This window comes from Lytechinus variegatus, chromosome 8 (assembly GCF_018143015.1).
Source record: "Lytechinus variegatus isolate NC3 chromosome 8, Lvar_3.0, whole genome shotgun sequence".
In the NCBI taxonomy this organism is placed as follows: Eukaryota; Metazoa; Echinodermata; class Echinoidea; order Temnopleuroida; family Toxopneustidae; genus Lytechinus; species Lytechinus variegatus.
In genome coordinates, this window is record NC_054747.1 from 26,300,985 (window position 1) to 26,315,621 (window position 14,637).

General features: G+C 35.5%; 2 protein-coding genes across 2 annotated transcripts; both read left to right on the forward strand.

The window, feature by feature from the left end:
* On the forward strand, positions 1–3,755 carry LOC121419583 (synaptogenesis protein syg-2-like). Its single transcript, XM_041614038.1, has 5 exons — positions 1–85; positions 719–1,069; positions 2,079–2,411; positions 2,811–3,155; positions 3,456–3,755. The coding sequence occupies exons 1-5, from the start codon at positions 37–39 to the stop codon at positions 3,695–3,697; spliced, it is 1,320 nt and encodes a 439-aa protein (XP_041469972.1). The 5' UTR covers positions 1–36; the 3' UTR covers positions 3,698–3,755.
* A 2,610-nt stretch (positions 3,756–6,365) lies between these two features.
* Positions 6,366–13,390, forward strand: LOC121420252 (nephrin-like). Its single transcript, XM_041614823.1, has 6 exons — positions 6,366–6,565; positions 9,561–9,908; positions 10,558–10,887; positions 11,159–11,503; positions 12,222–12,530; positions 12,897–13,390. The coding sequence occupies exons 2-6, from the start codon at positions 9,662–9,664 to the stop codon at positions 12,971–12,973; spliced, it is 1,308 nt and encodes a 435-aa protein (XP_041470757.1). The 5' UTR covers positions 6,366–6,565; positions 9,561–9,661; the 3' UTR covers positions 12,974–13,390.
* The last annotated feature ends 1,247 nt before the right edge of the window (positions 13,391–14,637 follow it).

Genomic DNA, 14,637 nt, shown 5'->3' on the forward strand with positions numbered 1-14,637 from the left:
AGGATTTTAGATTGGTCAGTATCACCCTGATCTCAAATGGCTTACCATATTTGGTGCTTGTTTGCTGTTCTCTTCCTTGGTAATGGTAAGTCGAATTTAAAAGATTTAAATACATACATACTGGCTTGTAGCATTTCTCTTTTTAGTAAATAAAGGCTGTGAATATAATAAACAATATTTCACGAGGAAGTAATCCAGTATCCTGTAAGACCATTTGAATTGAGGAATTCATTTTCCCTCATAAAAAGCTTGCTATCATTCCTAATTACATTGTTTGATTTCATCTGAGAATGCGCATAATAGGCATATGCATCTATAGATGACGTATGAACTGCATTATTTATGAATGAATATAACGTTCACTGAGGGTAGAATCAGCAAAAGGCGAAATATACACGTACATGACGTATAATCAATATAATAATTTATGTATGATATAATTCAAAGTGCCCGAATGTAAACCAGCTCTTAGATTGTGGTCACTATTTATCGAAATGGTTTCTCTGTATACAGGTAAAAAAAAATGATTAAACAAATCTGCAGCAGAACTCGAAAAAAGTGCAATTGTGCATCCTTTTAGGTTAAATATAATGAAGGGTGCAACTCTGCACCTCTTGATAACCTAAAATTGATACCCATCTTGTAAAGTATACTATGAATTAGCAATTCGTCTGTTATTACCAATAATTGAAAATATGCCTTCCCAATCCATTTACAGGCTCCCGCTCTACCATATCTAGAGCCACGATTTCTTTTCAACCAAGTCAGACCCTACCCGTCAAAGGAGAAGATTTTACGATGACGTGCATCTATTCGCCTCCTACGTATGATCGTACGGTACATTGGACACACGGTGGCAGCCAGGTTGCTTATGAATCGTGCACTTCTGCGGGTAGCTGTACATCTAACATTCCCAATCTTATAAAATACAAGTTAATGGCAGATGACCGCAGCACATCGCTTACAATAATCAATTTGACTACTGGTGACAATGGGAGATACACATGCGATGTACTGTACCTACATGGACAACGTTCAGCGAATGAAATACTGGAAGTACTATATCCAGGTAAGAACAAAGGAGAGTGTAAAACATGTAAGCGACATTCAATTCAATGTTACTTAGATCGGGTTAATGAAAGATGAAAGAACATAAAAGACAACGTAAATGAAAGATCATACTATGAAATTTAATTCAAAGTCAAAAGGTTACACACTCAATAAATTTTGCAATCTTCTGATGAAAAATACAAGATAGTTCCATTTATTTTCGTTTATTGGTAAATCACCATTATGAAACGCTTAAAAAATAAATAAAAGAAATGAGATGAAATAAAAACGTGATTTTTACCAACATCTCTGAATATTTTATATTTTTGTTGCGAATTTCAAAAATATCAAAATCAAAGTCCTGCATATTTTCAAAATCTTGCAAGACATTCATCATCGTGGATGATATTGGTGCATTTCTATGTGGAAAATTTAAGGCAACAGCCAACCCAAAATCCCCATCCTACTACCGTAATTTCATACTTGTGCAATGCCGCTGATTCCTATTTGCTAGCTATAACACGTTTATTTTTATACGACTAAATGTCTGTCGTTACACATTCCTGTTGAGCAGTGTGTTTCTGATGAAAATTCTCAGATTAGCCATACTTAAGTGAAAAGATACACGACTATTTTTAAATAGAAATAAACTTCACTCTGTATAATAAAATCATTCCTGTCTCTTGGAAAAATGTTTAGTATAAAGTATACAGTTTCCATGAAGCCCAGTCAAGAGTGTATTCTCGTGTCCTTACCTCTGTCCATGCTATGGACAGCGCCAGTGCATTCCGGTAGTTCTTCACAATCTACTTAAGATAGCAATTGAGATCTATGCGTTGAAATGTTTGATCTCCCTTACCTCATAGCAAAGTGTTAAGTAATCAGTATGTTATACGATGCTGTATAAGAACGCCATAAAGATTACAAAAAAATAACCAGTCAATTATAATAATCATCGAAGCATATGAACAGCAAAGTGAGAAGACTTGTTGGACATGAGTTTTAAATATACCCTTTTTTGTCTTTAGTGTCACCATCAAGGGTCGTCATGACTGATACGCAATCGGGCTGGCAATACTTGGATAACACCAGTATAAGTGTAACTGCTGGAGAGCCGTTTGGTATCACATGTGAAGCATATCAGGCAAGGCCTCCTGTGGTACTGCAATGGGTAACAACTAAGGGCGTGTCAGCTGTTCATCACGATCAGTCGGATGTCATCCAAGATGGATCTTACATCTCTCGAAGAACTTTGATAATCACACCCACCAGGAACGATCATGGACAAATTCTTAGCTGTATTATATCACACCCAGAACTACAGAAAAATATTAGACGCTCAGTTAGTCTGAATGTTCATGGTATGAAACATTCATTAAATCATATACATGTATTGATGTCACAGTGAGTCTAAAAAAATATTAGATTTTTAGTCCTTGCTAAGTTTCTTAATATTCCATTTATGGAAAATAACCTAATAATTGAACCAATAATGCTGCAATATCACGTGCATTTCAGATCCATTTTCTAGTCCCCGAGTCCATTTAAATGTAATACGAACTGGCTGTTTCTAAACATCATTTTGCAGTAATCATGGTGATATGATATTGTACACAATATCTATTTATTTCTCATTTATTTAAACATCATTCAATTCCGAAACCGCTTTTCACAAAAGGGCATGTTCGTCTAGCATTCAATACTTCCTTTATATATCCCTCTTTATGTTCCTCTTATTTTATATCTTGCCATATTTACAGTTCTGCCGGCCAGTGTGCTGCTCTTTCCGACTGGAGGTAACCAGTCACTCTCAACAGTCCTATACGTTCAAGAAGATTCACTGACTTCAATCACCTGTAAAAGCATCGGGTCATTCCCAGCAACCGAACTATCATTTTGGCTTATAGTTGATGCCTTTGAGAGGACTCCGATCCTTGCAAATGTCTCGAGTAATAGGAGTATTTTAGACGACACTTTGTTTGACACTGAAAGTACCATTACCATAAGACCAGATGCCACGAAACATGGAATGCACATTGTATGTTCCTCGTATATGGAGGACGCCTTCTTTGTTAAATTACTGACAGCAAGACTAGTTGTTTACGGTGAGCTGTTATCCCTCAATGATTTTATTCTAACAATTAATATTTTTACGGTAGAATTGTTTAAAGAGTAAGATCATTCGATGGAAATTCATGTAGTATAATTTGCAAACCTGAGATGTATATTGCAATGTAGTTTCTCCCCTGTAGTTCTTTATGACACGAACTCTCTATTTCTGTTATTGACGATTTAACGTTTATTTTGTTTTATTCCCCCATAAACTGTCCGGGATATGTTCAAGACCATGCTTATTTCTTCAGCTGAAGTTTAACTATGACCAATGGCTTTATGTTTCTATGAAGGGCTACCGGTCGATGTCACAATATCTATCCCAGGTGACATGTTTGAAGGTGCAGAGACCAACATAACCTGTAGAGCTCTTAATGGATATCCTGCTCCTCTCATCCATTGGTACATCGGATCAAGAAACCTGACAGATAATTCATCGCTGGAGACTTCATTGAATGCAGCTGATCGATATGATGCTGAAAGCACTCTGACTCTGATACCGATGATGTTTGACCAAGAGGGGCGATGTCATTAATGAAACAATAATTTTTGGTGGATTATTCAGATATTGCCATAATAAGAAAACGGGTAAATGAAATTATAATCGTCAACAAAATGTAGATGGATAAAAGCAGTTTAAATCAACAATGCCCCATCGCTATGTTTAAACATGCTTTATCATGTCCACACGCATATTTTGTTCAAAGAAGGTCGGGAGTAAGGGAGCAAAGCGACCAAGCTTGTCATGGAGACATTTTTTGGCATTTCGCGCACACTTTTCGTAAATGTTGTGAAAATTGGAGTCAGTAAAAATGTGTCACTTTCGAAAATTTCGTGAGGGGGGGGGGGGAGGTCGCTACGTGCGGCTATGCACTTAATAAATATGAAAATGGCAAAATCTTGAAAACACCAAAAAAGAAACCCAACCCCCCAAAAATCGCCTTTGTTATACAGGCTACCTTACTCTTATAATGAAGGGTGAAAGTTTTTCTAAAAATTCAAGATGCATATTTTCATCTTTTTGTTTATTTTTATTTCGTAGTCTCTACATTTTGACCTAATGACTGACAAACCCATTCAATTTCAGATTATTTATTCAACCAATAATTCTAAACCTCAATTAACGTCTATGACGTCATGTTAATCATTTCAAAGAAAACATACACTTTCTAAATCTTACAAATACCATAAATAGTGTGCCAACGCCGGAAAACCCCTGAACAACAAATAACAATCTTTTTTTATTTGTTAAGAAGCTATGAAAACTACGTATTTACCATCTTTGCAGAGGCTTGAAAAAACAAAATCCAACATGGTCAATAAGTCACGGAATAAGAGATAATTTATATTCATTGGCGATTCGTGATTTATTAAAAAAAAATCATGAATTAATTTATTTTGCTCTTAATTTATCATTACTATTGATTTTATGCTAAATGATTTATACCTGATTTATTGTCTATATATGCTTGTTACATGTATGTTATATTATATTGTTATGTAGAAGAAAAATCAAATCAAACATAAATGTGAATAATCATACGTGCATAACAGGTTTGGCAACTCATTCGATTAGATGTGTGGTGAAAAATTTGGACATATATAATCATATTTGGTTTAGTAAAATAAAATCGTAAAATTAAAGAGGAGCCAATGTCTCAAAATTAGCTATATGCCGAAGCAGACTTTAAGGGACGAGGGAAAATTTGCATAATGACAGGACGAAATATGCTTTTGGGACACCCGATAAAAAGATAGACCTTTTGGCGGGGAAGTAGAAAGTGTCAGTACATTCATTATATTCATATATCTATATAAGTCATAATGACCTCTTAAATATATGTATATATATATATATATACGATGAAATAACGAAGAATGTCCCCCGTCACGGAAAGAAAATAATAATCAAACTAAATGAAGTATAGTCAAGGAATGCTCAAATATTTCAATATTTGAGCATCCTTTGACTATTCTCTATTTAGTTTGATTTTATATATATATATATATATATATATATATATATATATATAAATTAATGAGGCAAAGTGGTAATGCATTGCACTTAGTTTATTTGTTTAACTGAGTTTATTTTGAAGTCCAAATTTTCGACGTTAAACACACGTCTTCAGGGATACAACAAATTTCGCAGTGACAAGAACTGAAATAATAACATTCATGATTGTGGTAGTCATAGGACCGCGCACAAAACAGCATAATTATCATAATAATAAGAAAAATAATAAGAAAAAATATCGCGTGAGGACATCATTGTCACAATCACATATTATGACGCCACCACAATCATGAAACTGCAAGAATAGAATGGATAAAGGCTTATATATCAAGAAAATAAATTACGATTAAGGGAGGTGACAATCACCTCCTAAATCACTCTATATTGAAATCAACTGTTAATATGTATGGAGGAGAGTAGAGCAATAATAATAACAATAAACCTATGAGAAATTTTTGAAATTATTAATAAAAAAATGTATTTGTCCAGCCGAGACAGATCCTTGTTTAGGCCATACTGAAAATTTCGGCTATGAATAATGGCTCGAAGTTAAGCGAGTTTCCTTCCGCTGAAAATAAACCCTTTATGTGTCCACCCCCTTTACCCCCCCCCCCTCGCGGCTTATTAGGCATTTATGTGTCTGATTTGCCTTTTATGTGCTATGTGTTTGTTCTTGTTTTTTATTATGCAAGTTCCTTTCTCGTTTTGCCTTCGGAATTTCTTTACTATCCTTACATCCGCCATACCGTGGTGACCATTGTACCTTATAATCAGTTTTACGATTATCTATACTTTGCGCTTGCCATTATCTTTTCTGGTGTATAAGCATTTTATTTATAGTATCGCCAGAGATGAGTAATAAATGAACCTGACCCCCCCCCCCCCCAAAAAAAAAAAAAATGCACAAGCTTCATAATCGCAAGATATCTAAAACATTTTCATTTTTTATCTTTTACCTTCAGTTCAAAGGGAAAATGTTATGTACATGATTGGTTTAGTCAATTGTCCACTGACATTGATATGAAATTAGCAATGCGCCCTTCCCCCCAAAAAAAAATAAATAAATGAAAATAAAAATAAATAAAAAAATCACGACCAAGAAAAATAAAACAGTAAAAATGAAAATAAGTGAAAGGGGCAAGTGAAATATTATTCTGGTTTCATTTCAGTTTATATTTGTCACAAGATGGATGTCGCGTACCGGAGGAAGTTGTTGTAGTTTCTCAATTTGTTGTGATACTGTTTATGTTTTATCTTGTAATCGATTTTTATTAGATTTCGCGTACCGATTGAGGGCGCATTTTATTATGACTGATCATGGGAAGCGTGTCACTTGCCCATAGTTGTTGCTTAATTTCTTCAATTTGGTAATACGAGCCCAATGACGTGAGTAGTATTTGTTTATCTTGAAGTCTATTAGTTATGTTATCAGATAAGCCGAGTGTCATGCTGAAATATGGTTCTTAAGTAATGAAATTAACGTGTCAAAATTATGTAGGCCGAGTGAAGTAGTTCAAATGAAAACGCCGCATACGTGTATATGCATGCATTCCGTAAAGGAAAGCATACAGTCGTGCGTGGCGTAGTTGTGTTTCGAAGGCAAGCAACTTGAATTTGGCGCCTTTGGGCACGTGCTGAACGCATTGTTAATTGATATGTTAACATATGGAAGCAGTAATCATAGACGCCTTTTAAAGACGTATTTAGTTTACTAGGAGCAATTACCCGTGGCAGCACAGGGGGTAGGAGTCATTCTTCTTTATCAAGGTGTGTGTGTGGGGGGGGGGGCAGAGACATGTATGTACACCTAGACTGCCTATTTACACTGAAAGCCAAACAGTTTTTTGAGGAAATATATTTAAGTAACTGATTCATAGAATATTTCTCTTTCAATTAATATAGATATAAGGTTTAATCAAGTTTAGCATCTAGGTTTGAACTGGAGAAAGAAATTTAATAATCATGACACAGATCCATCTATTTTTTATAAAATTGGAAAATATATTAGAACACGATGCATTCAGCAAGCAGTCATACTACATTTGTGTTTTGTTAATCACCCAGAAATGAATAAAGTTTAACATTTGAATTGGCGAACATAATACTAAATATAGTTAATTTATTTGTAAATGAATTTAAGAGACATTTAAATTTTGTTTAATGTGTGTAGCAAGGAAAGAAAATACCAGTGTTACAAATGTGCAGAACTGAGAATATCTGATCAAATTTGCCCTTCAATAAAAGGGTTAATAGCAATTAACAAATAATAATAATTTTGGAGTTTTGGATCTTAGAACTGAGTTTATTGTCTGACTCAACCAAACAACTTCATCAGGTTGGAATTAGGATTTAATCCCTTACTGCGGCATCAACCATTCAAAATAAATGTTACGTTTTACGTCAAAATTTCTAACCACCGAACTGTGTGCAAGAGAGCAATGACACAACTTGGCCGTGTGCTTCAGGTAACGGAATCTGTTACAATATAGGATTAAATTTAAACGATGTGTTAGTGAAACTGGGCAGGTTGCTAGGTCATTGGATTGACCTATTTATCAATAATAATAATAATAATAATCCGCTTTTATATAGCGCTTAATCCATCGGAACGACGTTTCTAAGCGCTTTACAGATATATTATTACCCCGGTCATCGGATTCAATCAGTCATCAAGAAAATATATCTTTCTCAAAGATTCATCATGAAGGTTTTATCTCCCGATTTCACTGATGTTGACATAGATTCTAGGCCAACATATAATATTCTCATTTCATTCTCACCTGATCGGCAAGCAGGTGACAGGGAACTTATTAGTGAGAATTGTTTGTATGTCCAAGAAATCGAGAGACAAAACCTTTGTGATGAAGTTTTGCAACATGTACCGTCGCAAGAAATACCAAAATACACATTGGTCATTTCACGCGCTTGCGATACTGCCGCTGCAGAGTATAGGTGCAAGTGACGCGTGTAGCGGTATCCTCAGCGGTGCCTAGTATTGGATATAACCACACGCGTGTGGTCGCATGCATGTGGCTGTATACACTCCAAATGTGAACTGCCCTGTAATATTCATTGACAATACGATTATTACAAATATTAAAGAAATCTAACGGGTGATTTCTGTAAACTATGTCTAAAAACATGATTGACATTGATCATTAAAATTCTAACCATATATTATCCAATATTGAAATCCAAACATGGACACCTATCTGATCCATTGAAGTTTAAACTGCTAATGATCAGCATGATCGGTGGCCGCGGAACGGTTTTGAAGGGGGGGGGGGGGGACTCTGCATCCATACAAAGAATCATAATAATATGGTAATTTTAACGTTTTTGTTCACGGTTTGGGAAAAAGCGCGGGGGCTGAATTCCCATCAGCCCGTCCCCCGTTTCCGCGGCCGCTGATGCTGATGTTATTTCTAGTGTGTGTGCTTTATTTCAGATTGTAATTTTGAAAAAAAAATAGTTTATCACCAGCACCAGCTGTCAACGTCTAACTCGAACATTTTGAAATAGCAGTAATCTATACGATCGTGCTGCGAAGGGAAATGGCGACCTCTTGGACCATATCACTCAAGTCATAAATGTTAAACAGCACATCACGAAACCGAATCAGTTGAAAAGGAAACCAGTAGGACTCGTTTGACTTAATACCAGCGATTCTTTCCCAAAAGTGTATAGCATCAGGGAGTCTCATCAAGTTTGACTTGATAAGAGTATATTTGCCTTTGTTGGATTTCATGTCGTTCTGAAAGCAAGTCTTCGTACAGTCAGATTCGATATGACAAGCGCTTTTGAACATACTGTGGTTCTTGTTCTAACGCTCTTCAGTTGTGGTAGGTTTACGTCGGTATATCTGTATTTGACCCATTTTCCGTTAACGATTAAACGAGCACCGTAATTTATAAAAGGTTCTCTATGTGTACATTGTAAGTACCTTTACATGGCTATTACAACACATCTTCATGTGCTCACATTCCATATGCAAAGCGGCTTACTGACATTTTTTGGAGAACAATATCCTTCGATTCCTCTAGAGGATGACCAAAGGACAAAAATATTCCCAGCCATTATTAAATGGTGAGCATCTGGTGATATTTGCAACACCCCTCCTTCTGAATAGATACTCGTGGCCTCAATTAATTAATGATGCATTACAGTCATTAAATGAATAAATAGTGAAATAAATCGATAAGTGGATTAGAAATAAAAGAAGATGAAACGATTGAATGATCAGTGATATTAACAAATGAATAATTCATAATGATGCCCCTTAAACTCACTTAAAGCAAAATGTTTTGATTGCATAAGTTCAGGAGAAATGACGCCAAATGAAATATCTTAATTTCCAAAATATTATCTTTCAATCTCACAGAAACAGAAGGGTTTGGTGTGTTGATCAACAGAGGCAAGTATCTTCCAGTGATTGGCGAGGATTTTACATTGGTGTGCACGTACACACTACAAGCCAGAAATATGGAGATCACGTGGCAGAAGGATGGTGAATCACTGGCAACATGTGATTGTAGGGAAGATCGGTCCTGTGGGTTTACTGTTCTAGACCAATGGAAATTCAGCTTGGTGGCAGACGACTCCAGTGCTAATCTTACGATAAAACAACTGGTTGGTGAAGATAGCGGCCATTACAAATGTTCTGTTCGCCAAACTGCCTTTCCCTACATTACAGTATCAAGGAGCGTGCTCGTAACACCATTACTACCAGGTGCAGTAATAGTTTAAAAAATAATGACCAAATTCAAGTCAATCCAATTTGAACAATGAAATCTTTAGACTAGAAATAGTACATGCACGATATTTAGAAAATAATTAATCATACAGATTACTGAAGTATGTGAAACGCGATTAAACTCTGCTTAACTGAACGCTAAGAAAGGAAATAAACTAACAAAGCTAAACGAATTCATCAGCACACAACCCTTACAACCATGAAATACTTTTTATTATATAATATATGTAATGTGTTCATTCATAATTAGATAAAAGCTTTATCGACATCCACAAATACATGTATATACGTACTTTTATTCAATGTAACATACTTCAAGAATAGATAATGAATAATATATATGCTGTAGAAATCAAATCGCATATTTTGAAAGGAGCGTAGCTCTCAAAAATGAAAGAAAATGTCACACTCTTCGTCAGTGCCCATGATGTTACAAAAAAAGATAATTCAAGATTTGTTTCTTCAACAGTCGTGAAAAGACGTGTGTTCATTGGCATCCGGATTGTGAAGCTCATCTTTCTAAGAAATCAATAAACACACACACCCCACACACATTGAACCTATTTAAATTGTGAATAATTGTGTATAGCTCTAATAGTACCTCCTTTTCAATCTTCTTTCACAGCTTCGCCTTCAGTAATCATAGTTACCGATAGATCAAGCCGTCTTTGCTCCGATAACTCCACTAGAACGATACTGGCCGGGGAGCCAAATGTGCTAACATGTACAGCATCGCAAGCAAGACCTCCTGCAATCCTTAACTGGATTGTACCAGATGATCTTACTTCCAACCAACAAGATCAGACCGATGTCGTTAAAGGCAACAGCTACACGTCTCAAAAGGTTGTTACAATCACGCCCTCTGTGAATGATCAAGGAAAGCACATCAGCTGCTTTGCGTCACACCAAACACTCCAGAGTGATCGTCAGTGTATTGTATTCCTAAATGTTCACGGTATGTTAACGTAATTCATGAAAAAGAAAACCAAAAACAAAAGTGATTTTCATGACATTTTCCTGAGCAGTGCTGAGATTAGCAAATGATATTGTCCTGTTCAAATTAGTCTGTATTTTTTGTAATTCAATCCATGTTCTCCTATAAAATTTAACCCTTATCCATCGTTACACAAGACATGAAATGGTATTTGCTTTAAGCACAGACCGATTCAAATTGACATACCGTATATCGCAGATTCCCCCATCTTTATTTCACCTTTCCTATATAGTTCTTCCATCTAGCACGACAATCTTTCAATCTGGAAATGGCAAAGACTACCGGACATCACCAACATTTATTTATGTTCAAGAAGGTTCTTCGGCTTCAATCACCTGTCAAAGTATTCGATCACGACCGGCAGTTAAACTGACATGGAGCATTGACGACCCTGATATTCCTCCTAGAAATGAAAGTCTGTCGAAGACTCAAAATCCTGTAGACGGCAGTCTGTTTGATACCAAAAGTACTTTCAAGTTGCATCTGTATAGGAAGTATCAAGGGTTGATTCTCTGGTGCTATGTTTATCTAGGTGAAGATTTTGTCGAACGACAGTTTGTTACAATATCAACATATGGTACGTGGATATTTCATCTCTTATATATATATATACATGCATATATGTGTATGTCTCTGTTGGCATTTTACAGACGTGTCGGGACATTTACTAAAATAGTTCCTAAGCTATTATTAGCAGGGCTCGAACCTCGAGCCTTTCACCCCGTATCTTTCCACATTTTCTACCTTTTATTACAGACGCAAAACACAACAGTGCTGACCGCACAGAAACGGTGTTAGCGCTAACGACATGAACAATGCGCTAACAAATGCCCTATTACAACCGGTAATGTGGCAGCGATGCCCAATGTTTTAATCAATGCATTGCGTACACATTGAAATATGTTTTGACTCCACAATCCGAAAGATGTGACTGGGCATACTGTTAGCGCTCTATTAGGCTAACAACGCTTCTGTGCGGCCGGCACAAGGTCATTTTTTTAAATGCTTTGTACTGGAACTAATACTTTCAAAAACAAATACCAGGAGGTTTTTGTGCGCACGTGTGTGTGTGGTATTCATTGATTTAACAATTTGATTTCGTTTCGTTGAGGTTGATATATTAATGATCTTCTAGAACGGACGTTTTCGGAAAGCAAGATATGGTAATTGATTAGGCCGACATGTGTATTTTTCTGTAAAAATAAAGCTTCATCAAGCAGATAACCCATGTCCACTAATGATTTTCATGCTTTAATAGAACGTGTCACTTTTCCATTTCTCTTAACATGCTACAGCACCACCGGATGAGGTCGTTATGACTTTACCTGCTGAATTAAAAGAAGGGATAGAAGCCACCGTGATCTGCAAGGTTGCCAATGGGTACCCAGCTCCTTGCATTTATTGGTACATAGGATCAAGAAATGTGACAGGTCATTCATCCCTGAATATTAGTGAAAATGATGCAGGTCGATATGACGCTGAAAGTACTTTGACTTTCATACCAAAGAGGTTGGACCATGGGAAACATCTCCTATGCCTGGCAGTTCTACCTACATTATCCACCACTTGGTCTGTGAATGATAGCATGGTTTTATACATAACAGGTGCCTTGTTTTTCAGTATCGTATCAATATGATTTTCGATGTTTTCCAATTACATTTTTGAAGCAAGGAAGTCCATAGAGTGATGCAGAATGTAAGGATATGTTTGTAACTTTTGTGTAGTATCTTTCCGTTAACTTGATTTTTCGAACACCTATAGCTTATTCATGTACGACATAACTGCATATGTGTCACTTTAGTTATTCGTCTAACAAACACACACCTAATGATCAAACATTTTGAATTCATTCTTAATTGAATTTATCCAATAAGATAAATATAATCTACCTGTTTGGTCTATAGACTTTATACTTAAATAGACTACTTAGCTAACTATCAATTATTTTTAAATCAATTAACTTTAAACAGCAGTGAGACCCGATTCACCTTCTTGGTTCATAGTCAATCAAAACCAGACGACATCTTCGACTATCCTCGCAGCCTGAGAACCTAGGTGCGTCAGAGCTGGACATGCATAAATAATGTCGGTAGGTCGAATCAGCTTTCATTTTATTTCATTTTATTGGCATATTTCACAAAATGGATAACAGAATATCAACACAATGAAAACCAATGCATTTGATAGTAATGCTAAAGAATTCCGGGGGGTAAAATAATGAATTTCATTCATTCATTCCGGTTTATTGTACAAAATACTTCCTTGTTAAAACAGTTGGGAGACTGATACACACGAAGATTACAATGTATACATAAATTTCATTGTTACATAAGTGAAATGAAGTAGTCAAATAATATAACGTAACAATTAATTGATTGACGTTGGTATATTGCACTTTCAAGGTAATTCTAGATGTGAGCACGTTACAAATTTATTTCCAAAGATATTTATAAAAGCTATAATATGGTAATGATAACTGAAATGCATGCACTAAATTCAATAAACAAATCTATAAGTTGGGAGAAGGTTAAGATTGGGATATAAAATTAAATCGTAAAGTGGAAGGTTCACATTGAGAAATAAAAATGGAATTATGTTTTTAATATATATATTTTAATGCTAATGTAAGACATCTGACATACGGAAAAGGAGGCCTGGAGTACGGTAAATTGTATCATTATAGATTATATCATTATTGTCACTGTATATAAAAATATCGTCACTATATTTATTATTATAATCATTACCATTTAATAGTTATCATTTGCATAGAGATCAATATCGTTATCATAATCATCAAACACATAAGGCATGAAAAGCTAGATAAACTACATGATGTAGTATTATATTGCATGCATATCCAATTGGCCTACGTTTGAGTTAGATGTTATCAAAATTGATGAAAAGTGAATAAAAAAGAAACATCTATATTCAATTAAATCCTCAGGAATTAAAGAATTTTATATTCGTATTTAATTGTGATATTGTATACGGTGTTTAATAGCAGTAAGATTTCTTTTAATGTAAAAAGGTTTATGAATACGGAATTTATTCATTTATCAATAGTTAGAAACATCAAGTGTTAACTTATCTAGTAATTAAGCATATGAAATAAATAAAAAACGTGTGTGATTTCAAAAAAGGCAATTATATACTTTTTAGAGATAAACAGAGATGGATATTCTTGGCAAACACAATATACTGATTAATAGCATAAAACTACATGTTGGAATTTAGCATTCTAGTTAAGGAGGGAATCGCAGAGTTCTTGTATCGTTGGGTTTTGCAACGTGGCAAGTGGAGTAGATGAGCATTTCTTAATCCTGAACTACGATTAGAGATGCTTTGACGAGTGACCGGTAGCATGACACGGTGGCGATCAGATTTCAGGAGACCGCGTCCAAATCGCAAGAAGGTCATTCCTGCGCTCACACAACATAGTTAACTTAAAAAGAGCAAGCCGTTGTGCATATAAGAGGGGAGACGGGTACCCCGGGTACAATGAAACAAAGCGCACGTTTTTGGATCCGTTCAGTTTAATGACTAAGTTTATAACAATAAATGAAAATCTGCAATGAAGGAGACGGGACACACACAAATTCAGACTAAATTGTTTTGAGATAGCCAAAGATAATAAGGCAAAAGCATGAATCGGATTCACCAATACAGCATGATGGGAGCCATCTTACCCTGTATGCCCTCTACTTCTAG